The following is a 10,046-nucleotide window of genomic DNA, read 5'->3' as shown; positions in this document are numbered from 1 at the left end:
CAAAATCTGAATCAGCAGGTCAGATGTTTTAAAGATCGGTGACCTGCCAGAAAACTGCAATCGGTGCACCCCTAATTTGCCTTTAATGTATCATATGGTGGATATTTTGATGTGTCACAGCAGATGATGGTTTAAAAACTAGTTAAGATACACTGATCATTTTTAACCTGTACAAAATGATCTCAGAACCAGTTGTTGAGGGAGATGTTGCATCATAAACATTACATTTTGGAGAATTTGAAATTGTCTTTTGAGCAAGAGGTTCTTGAAGGGTCCCCTGCACCGCTTGGCCTTGGGCTGGCTCTATGTGGAACACTGAGCTGAGCCAAATAGCCTGGATCTTGAAAAAGATCCGGAATTCCCATCCGCAGCACAGAGGGAGGTCACATGCATACTCTCCGCTGATTGGTCTGTAATCCGGAAATCAAATAAAAAGAGGCGTGTCATTGGCGGTCCACTGCCAAGAGGCGAAGAAGTGACAACAGTTTGATCAGTACTTCCCAACTTAATAATTTACGGCGTGCAGGGTCAAAGCAATCCCTCAGGAGTCATGCACGAAGTTACGGGCGCTCAGCTCATTGCTGAGTCTCTGAAGACGCAGGTAAATTCGGATGTTTCAGTGCAGCTTTAATTCACCAGAACTGTGTCAGAGTTCATGTTCAGGGCTGTAAGCGTTGCCAGACTTTGTAGCTTTGGGCTTTTGATCGGTGATCTCATTTTGAGCTGCTATTTTCCCTACAGAAAGTGGAGTACATGTTTGGGATAGTCGGTGTTCCTGTCATTGAAGTGGCCATGGCTGCTCAGGCAGCTGGGATCAAATATGTGGGGATGCGTAACGAGCAGGCGGTAAACAGCTGCACCCAAAGGCTCAGTCTGTGACTAAACCATTACAGTGTAATGATTATATCTCACAGATTGTTCTGTCACCCAACAGGCGTGCTATGCTGCGTCTGCGGTTGGATACATAACAGGGAGGTAAGACCTTGAGTTGCTGTACAGAACAATGCATCTGCTACTTTGTTACCAACATGTAGCTTTCTCTCTGTTGATATCTGAATCCAGACCAGGAGCATGCCTGGTGGTGTCTGGACCTGGACTCATCCATGCACTGGGCGGGATGGCCAACGCTAACATGAACTGCTGGTATTACACCATAATGAAACTTTTCTCCTCCACCTGCACAGTATGGTACCTGTGTTGTTTTCATTCATACCTAACAACTGTTTTCACATTTACAATTATTTGAGTGGGAGGGAAGCACAAAGTAGTACATAACACAATAAAAATCAAAGCAGTGCAGCGGGCTCATGTATTCAGGCCTCTTTATAATGATACCTACAATTAGTTACCTAATCGGCAAATAGGGTCAATTTAAGGTTTGCTAGAGAACATCAATGAACAAACAGGACCATAAAACAAAGGAAGAGTGACCTTAAGACAGTCAGTAGAGAAATACATAAAAAATCCAGTGTGATCTGGCACAGTTTGGCAAACAAATTAACACTACACATCACCCTGGGAAAAAAAACACCCCCACAGTGAAACATGGTGGTGACTGCATCGTGCTATGGGGATGCTTTTCTTTAGCAGGGTCATGCAGTCTGGTCAGATAAGACCAAAGATGAACTTTTTGGCCAACATGCATAGGGTTTGTGTGGCAGAAAACTAATAGTGTAGTTTTAACCTGAACACACTATCACATGGTGAAACATGGTGGTGGCAGCATCATGTTGTGGGAATGCTTTTATTTAGCGGGAAAGCAGGATGGAGCTAAATAAGGGAACTCTTGTTAGAAGTTGTGAAAGAACTGAGACTGAGATGGAGGTTTACCTTTGAACTTTAAAGCATATTGATGATTAGAATGGCTCATTCAAAGTACAGACCTTAATGAAACTGCAAATCTTAAGGGCAGGGTTAGAAAGCCTCTCTGTTCAGTCTGAGTGAGCTTGAGCTTTTTTGTTAGGAAGAATGAGCAAAGCTGGTAGGGACATACCCCACAGACCTGGAGCTGTGAGTGAAAAGGGTTCTACATCTTGACTCAGGGAGGCTGAATACTGATCACCGCAGTGAAAAGCAAATGTCATTTTCCTTCCTCTACACCAATATATGCTACTTTGTGCTGGTCTATCAAATAAAATTTCAATATAACATACATTAAAGTTTGAAGTTGTAATGCTTTAAAACGTAAAAAGGTTAAAGTGGTATGAATACTTTTGCACGGTGCTATAAAGGGAGTGTTGGCTTTATGCAGGCCAGTGATTGTGATTGGAGGCTCCTCGGATCGAAACCAGGAAACAGCAGGAGCCTTTCAGGAGTTCCCTCAGGTTGTTATGCCTTCTTGTGGATTGTTCTCTGACTCCGAGTCACTGCTATGACACTGTTTTTATTTGCTCTCAGGTGGAGGCGTGCCGCCTGTACAGTAAGTTTTCTGCCAGGCCAAGCAGTCTGGAAGCCATCCCCTCAGTCATAGAGAAGGTGATAACATTATTTTTTAATCTGTTTTCATGTAGTAAAGTGTAATATGTATTCCTTAATAGTTTATTATATTTTATCATATTTGTTCGGCCATAGGCGGTACGCACCAGCATATATGGGCGCCCGGGTGCTGTTTACGTGGACATCGCAGGCGACATGGTCAATGCTAAAGTAGAGCGGAATGAAGTCAGGTTTGTTTGCTTTTCTTGCATTCTTCTTATTTAAATGGTGTTTATGTTGAGCAGCCGCTCCAAGTGTAAAATAAGATAGATGGGTCTCTTCTGCAGGGAATTGTCCTGTTGTCCACCTCCACCTGTGAGTCTGGCTGCCAGTGCTGCGGTTGAAAGGGCCATCTCTGTCCTAAAAGCAGCAAAGACACCTTTAGTCATCATTGGAAAGGGTAATTCAAAGAAAATATTTCTTCTTTTCAAACTCATCAAGGTAAAACTTTAAATCACCGCTGATTGGGGTTTAACTTTGCTTGTCTGTAGTGTATATTTGCTGCAACAGACGAAGACTGACACTGTGACGGTTTGTGTTTTGTCCAGGAGTGGCTTACGGCAGAGCGGAGGCTGCGATGCAGGAGTTTGTGGAGGGGACTGGGCTGCCGTTCCTCCCCACACCAATGGGGAAAGGAGTCCTGCCTGACGATCATCCCAACTGCGTGGCCGCTGCCCGCTCCAGGTCAGCCACCAGCAGTGATCTGATCAGCCTCCAGAACCAAACATTTAATAACATTATCTCAGTTTTCAACTATTTTCCACAGTTTCATGGGGAATATAGTAGAAGTATTACCAGCTAAGTGTAAAAACTATACTTTTTACTTTATCTTCACACCTATATGGTATGGTCATTATCCATAGCTTGATGAAACTTAAGGTAAACCTAAAACGTATTAAAAATATTTATCTCCCCACTTGCCAAGAAGTCCTCATTGCACTCTCAGCTGGACATCCCCAGTATATTCAGAATAACATGAAAATGCTTACAAGGCTTACATACACATATGTCATAATGATACAAATCTGTCAACATAAATCACAGATGCACACGATACAATTAACATCCCTTGTTTCAGAGCTCCTGTCTGGAGTGTTTGTTGATGAAGATGTCAAGCTTGACCCTTCTTAGCCAAGCACACAGTTCCAGTTAAAGACCCAATTAAATTAGCAAATGCTGCATGTTTATATTTGTGGTGGTAGGACAGGAAGCCGCTTTTCTGGCATCACTCCTAAACAACCAGGTAGTGTGGTGTCTAATGGTTGTTTTGGAGACTTGATGCCCTTTGCTGCAGTTTTTTCAACGTGAGTTTTAGAGATTTGTTTTACATCCCTTACTATCCTTCTTACTGTGCATAGTGGCAAGATATATATGGGTGCTTGTCCAGTCTGTTGGCCAGGAGCTAAACCATTTGGGCCTCTGTGTCATGTCATATGTGTACTGTAGGGAAGCATAAAAGCATAGATTGTTAATTAAAAGTTCCTAGACTCTGCTGTCCACATAAAGGGTTAGATTAACCTATATTAAGAAAAGGCCTCAGGTACATTCCCTTTAAAAAGATTGAAAGGCTGCTTTTTTTTGTTTTTAAATTTTTTGCAGAATGTCTGCTAGAACAATACAAGATTCATTTATTTCCAGGCTCTTTTCAGGGGCTCCCACAAGGAATAGTCTGAACTTGTTGTTGATGCTTAAATTTTTATCTATGGCGAAGAGCGCTTCTTCAGGCCGACGTCGTGCTTCTGCTTGGAGCCAGACTGAACTGGATGCTGCATTTTGGTCTGCCACCCAGATTTAATCCTCATGTTAAGATCATTCAGGTGTGTAAATGTACACAAATTTTAAAAAATGCTAACACCCGGTTTAAAGCCAAGAGTTTACCAAATATCAGCACTGTTGTGAAATACTTTCACTGTAATCTGCTGCTGCCGGAGCCGCTGTACCGTAATAAAATGAAACAACATGCTTCTTGCAGGTTGACCTCTGTGCTGAGGAGATGGGAAACAATGTGAAAGCAGGTGTTGCTCTCCTGGGGGACATTGGTGCTATCGTAACTCAGGTCTGTCATGGGATTCAAGGTTTAAGTGTGCTCAAGATGTGGACAGTTTATATCATCTTATCTTTTGTCCGATAGCTTCTGACGTGCGTCCGCAAAGACGGCTGGAAATATCCCTCAAACACAGAGTGGTGGGGCACACTCAGCGAGAAGATTGCTGCTAACGCAAAAATATCAAAGGTGGGTTTGATATCTCAAGTTTATGCCAAACCTGTTGCTTCAAACTCTTTGTAGGTATTCCTAATTACGGTTCCTGCTTTCGTTACAGGCTCTTGCTCTTAAGGGAACATTGCCCATGAACTACTACACCGTGTTTCATCACATTTCCCAGCTGCTTCCACATGACTGCATCATTGTTAGCGAGGGTGCCAACACCATGGATATCGGACGCACCATGCTAAATAACTACCTACCCCGACACAGGTGAGGCAGCCTCTTTCAACAGCCTCAACCTGAAAGTGCTGCAGAGAGGACTGATAGAGATGAGTGCACATCTGGTAGCTCAGGAGAACCTTTCTGACTTTGTTTTTATTTATCCGTGATTTTTACAAGTCCTCAAATAATATGGTTTACTACCAGAACTGGTAGTACTTTGCGTTTCTTCCCAAGTTAATGCAATTAAGACTTAAAACAGGTTAAAAATATTTTAACCTCATCCTAATATTTACTTACAGTATTAATCTTTTGAATTTAAACTACACCTGACATTTGAATGGAGGATGTTATGCAGTGAAATGCCATATTTCTTAGTACCTCTGTTTAAAAATGTGTAAAAGCCCTTTCAAAAAAGTCCGTCTTTAATTCCAGCTGCTTAATTTCAAACTGAAAACAAGGTTGGATAAACAACCTTTAATTAGAATGCATTATTTAATGGGGAAAAACATGAGAAGAAATAATTACTTTAACCAAATCAGAGGTGGCAGACCTATTGGTAGCCTTAAAAATGATTTTTAAAGAAATGGAACTGAAGCATTGTTTAATTAAGGCTTTTTTCAATTGGTCAAAGAATCTAGGGGCTTCTTATTAGTAATCCATGAGTTCCTGTTTCTCTGGGATTTAAAAATGATGTGACACAGAGACCCATATTTATCTTGCAAAGAAAAATGGTCAGAAATTCCTCTTCCGGTTTGCTCACGTTAGGAAATTTTGTAGGAGATTAAATCGTGTTCTTTTGGCCATAAGTAGTGGGACATTGGGATTTTTCCCCACTGAATAGAAGTACTCAAATTTTAAGGATGGATTCGAAAAAAAAAAATGTTTTCAAAGATTATGCTACTGTGGTAAAATCTGCATTAGCTTAAGTGCTTTACACATTTTTATAAGGGGTGCCAGTAAAGTGGCCTGAATAAACTCTGAATATAGGAGACTCTGTGAAGTAACTGTGGTGATGTGAAGGTTGGACGCGGGCACTTTCGGTACCATGGGAGTCGGCCTTGGCTTTGCTATAGCAGCCGCTGCTGTGGAGAGGACCAAGATCAAACCCCAAAGAGTCGTCTGTGTGGAAGGAGACAGCGCCTTTGGCTTCTCCGGCATGGAGGTTGAGACCATGTGCAGGTTCATTACACCGCGTTCATGTATAATGTAGTCACATTAATTTTTCCAACACCACCGGACATTAGTTGTTTTGTAATTTTTTTTTCTTCTTTAATAGGTATAATCTGCCTGTGATCATTATTGTGGTCAATAATAATGGCATTTACAGTGGAGTAGATCCTGACACATGGAAAGAAATGGCAAAAATGGGTGACCTGACCTCCATGTGAGTCTTTGATACATGTACAATCTGAGTAGTATTTGTATGTATAATCAGATGTCTTATAGTGAAAGCATATCCTCCTTCAGAGCCCCTCCTGTGTCCCTCCTGCCTGAGGCCCGCTACGACGAGGTAATGACGGCATTTGGAGGTCGAGGGTTTCTGGTGAGAACTACGGAGGAGCTGCGTGACGCCTTGCAGCTCAGCCTGGATGACTGGGAGACACCGAGTCTGCTCAACGTACTGATTGACCCTTCATCTGATAGAAAGCAGCAGGTATATGAACACCTGTGTAACAATGTTGATTAATTAGGGTTGTAATATAAATATGCCTTCAGTTTGTATATAGTGCCTATCAAAAGTATTCACACCACTTAAACTTTTGCACAGTTTGTCACATGACAATCACAAACTTATATATATATATATACCTATATATATATTTTTTTTTTCATTGGGATTTTATGTGATTGACAACAGAAATAATGCATGTTTTTTTGGGTTTTCACAAATAAACATTCAAAATTTAGTGTGAGAATTTTTATTCACCCCAATTTTCTCTAAACAAAATGCAGTCCAGCCATTTGCCATCAGATGTTAACTTATTAGTAAATGGTCAACCACTTCCAGTGACAGGTCAGCCAAGGAGAGCATTAATCATAGAAGCAGCAAAGAGACCCATTGTAACTCTGGAGGAGCTGCAAAGATCCACAGCTCGGATAGAAGAGTTAGAAGAATCTGTTGACAGGAAACTATCAGCCATGCACTCCACAAATGAAGCCTTTATGAAAGAGTGGCAAAAGAAAAGTAATCGATCAAGGCAAGTCCATAAGACCTTGTTGCAAGCATAACAAGGTGCTCTGCTCAGATGAGACAAAAAATGTTAGGGCCTACATGCAAAACATTATGTGGCAAAAAAACTAACTCTGTACATCACACTGAACATACCAACCCCACCATGAAACAGGGTGGTGGCAGCATCATGCTGTAGAGATGGGTTTCTTCAGCAGGGAAAGGGATGCTGGTCAAAGTTGATGGGGAAAATGGATTGAGCTAAATACGATATAGACCTGGAGGAAAACTTGTTAGAAGCTGCAAAAGACTTGAGACTGAGGTGGAGGTTTACCTCTGATTCAGAATCCACGGCAGAAATTGATGTTCACAGATGCTCTCCATCCATTCTGACTGAGCTAGAGGTAGAACATTAATTATAATAATTTTCCTTCCATTTCTCAATCAGGCACTTGAGCTGATCTATCAGATAAAATCCCACTAAAATAAATTTTTGTAATTGTAATGTGAAAAAATACAAACATGTTCAAGGGGAATTCATTATTTTGCAAGGTAAAAAACAAGGAACCCTTAACATTTATCCCTGGTTTACTGCAGACAAAAATATAAGCCATGAATATAAAAACATCTTTAAAGGTGAGAAACCCTTAAAGTCCATGGTAACGGTTTTACTGTGGCAGAAAGGGTAGCATTAGGTAAACCTCTTTAACATCTTAAACATGATTAACACTAAACTAGAGCCACACTTTGTTACATTCACAGTCAAGCCTAAAAGGGAGGTGTAAGTTTGAATTGACTCTGCCCTGTGGCCTGGCTTGGTAACTACAAAATATATCAATTTAGGTGAATCCAGAGTACTATAAACATCCTTATATTTATTGGATTAAAAACTTGCTCAATGTAAGGGTAATTATATTTTCAGTCAGAATGAAAGGGTCAACAAATGTACTTTCCATTAACCTATATCCCTAGAGGCGCCGAACATTAGCTTTTGCAGGAAGTTAGGGGGGGAGCAAATGCCTTTTGACCCTCACAGCAGCACAGCTAGCAGTGTTTGAAAGGCAAAGAGGGCTACAGTTCAAAATTTTCATGGAGCATCAAACAGTCTGACTCTCGTCTCATCCTCCCACTGCTTTTTGGATTGCCGTCCCACAATGAGCTTTAATCCATGTACCCCAGGTGCACAGCCGAACTGTTGAATCCCTCTCACAATCCCTCCATCTTGCTCCTAGCTGACCTTTCTATTTCAGGGATACTGTAATTAGAAGGCAAAGCCCTCTTTGTTTATGTTGAATGTATCCACGCAACCCTCAGCAGGCAAATCTGAAGGTTGCATGGAGGTCTATGCCTCTGGCACTGAGCCCCACGCCTGAAGAAAACGTGTCCCTATATGTTTGAAGTGGGTTGGCCTGATTGGTGTTCGACAGATATTTATGATTACAGGACATGAAGTTGAGTCAGAGAAGAATGAAACTAAATCCCATTGGTTTGATGGGTTTTATATCGTTCCAGAAAGTCTAATGGATTGTGACGGTGTCTATTTTTGCAGGAGTTTCCTTGGCTCACACGCTCCAGTCTTTAAGACTCAAACCTTTGTCCAGAACATCATCTGAGGAGCAGTGATGGGTTTCTTCTGGAAGCTTTTAAAGAATGAAGCTGCTTTAATTTTATGGATTGTTTCTATGAAATAATTAATTTTTGATGATTCTTAACATTTTACTGTTTATACAGCGAAGCTTTTTTCTTAACAATAAATAATAATTCAGTATTTTCTTCTGAAAAAGGCTGTATGACCTGTCAAGAAAATAAATAATAATCTTTAATTTTAAAAAATTTTCTTAAAATAGCAAACTAATAAAAAGTAATGAAAAAAACTAAAGCTCTCTATGATTTCTCACCTTTATGAGTCCATCTTCAGAATGAATAAGCTGTGTATGAGCTAAACAATGATGACGCACCATTAGGAAACAACTCTTCACACAAAAAATACAACTATGCATTTATACTATACATTTTTAATATTGTTTTATTGTCTTATACGTAAGACTATATTAAAATCAGCATATTAAAGTTATTGATAAATGTCCTGCCAGTTTAAGTTTTTTTTAATTCAGAGCAATCGCTCATGACCTTTCACACTGTGACTTGGTTTCTTTTAGGTCCTTTATCAGACATCAGAGGTATTTTTCTCCGGATGGGCTTCTGTTTTTACTGTTGTCTCACCTCAGTGTTTTAGATCATGAAATTAATTTTATTATCTAAAATTATCTGAGTAAATACAAAATGCAGTTTTCAAGTGATGCATTTATTAATTGAGGAAAAAGCTACCCAGAACAACCTGGCTCTACGTGAAGATAGATTCTACAATCTCCAATAAACTACCGACCGTACTTGCTTTAATTAAGGTCAGTATTCATGATTTAACAACAAGAAGCAGGCTGGGCAAAAATATCACATTTACCAATAAACATCTTGATGACCCCCAGATACTTCTGGTAAAATGTCATGTGGAACCGAGAAGACAAAAGTGGAACTATTCGGAAGGTGTTTCAATTCAATTCAAAAATACTTTATTAATCCCAAAGGGAAATTAAATGTTGTTGTAGCTCATATTATGAAGGTTTCTTCAAAGAGCCGTTGTAGATGCTGATGGCTGTGGGCAGGAAGGATCTCCTGTAGCGCTCCGTCTTACAGCAGATCTGAAGAAGCCTCTGACTGAAGACACTCTGTTGTTGTAGGACAGTCTCATGAAGATGCTCAGGGTTCTCCATAATGTTCTTCATTTTATGAAGAATCCATCTTTCCACAATGATCTCCAGAGGTTCCTGAGGAGTCCCCAGAACAGAGCCGGCCTTTTTTATCAGCTTGTTGAGCTTTTTTAAGTCCCTGGCTTTGATGCTGCTTCCCCAGCAGATGATGGCAGAAGAGATCACACTCTCCACAACAGACTTATAGAAGATATGCAGCATCTTG

General features: G+C 40.5%; 1 protein-coding gene across 1 annotated transcript; it reads left to right on the top strand.

Moving 5' to 3' along the window:
* The first annotated feature begins 441 nt into the window (after positions 1-441).
* On the top strand, positions 442-9,078 carry hacl1 (2-hydroxyacyl-CoA lyase 1). The gene is made up of 17 exons (XM_047361479.1): positions 442-601; positions 742-846; positions 935-975; positions 1,063-1,143; positions 2,252-2,324; positions 2,398-2,475; positions 2,572-2,666; positions 2,763-2,875; positions 3,024-3,159; positions 4,187-4,292; positions 4,448-4,531; positions 4,607-4,708; positions 4,797-4,951; positions 5,924-6,082; positions 6,180-6,287; positions 6,371-6,557; positions 8,623-9,078. The coding sequence occupies exons 1-17, from the start codon at positions 551-553 to the stop codon at positions 8,653-8,655; spliced, it is 1,707 nt and encodes a 568-aa protein (XP_047217435.1). The 5' UTR covers positions 442-550; the 3' UTR covers positions 8,656-9,078.
* Positions 9,079-10,046: the final 968 nt, after the last annotated feature.

Source organism: Girardinichthys multiradiatus, chromosome 3 (genome assembly GCF_021462225.1).
Source record: "Girardinichthys multiradiatus isolate DD_20200921_A chromosome 3, DD_fGirMul_XY1, whole genome shotgun sequence".
Classification (NCBI taxonomy): Eukaryota; Metazoa; Chordata; class Actinopteri; order Cyprinodontiformes; family Goodeidae; genus Girardinichthys; species Girardinichthys multiradiatus.
The sequence above is the reverse complement of the archived record's forward strand: the minus strand, read 5'-3'. Positions and strand labels throughout refer to the sequence as shown.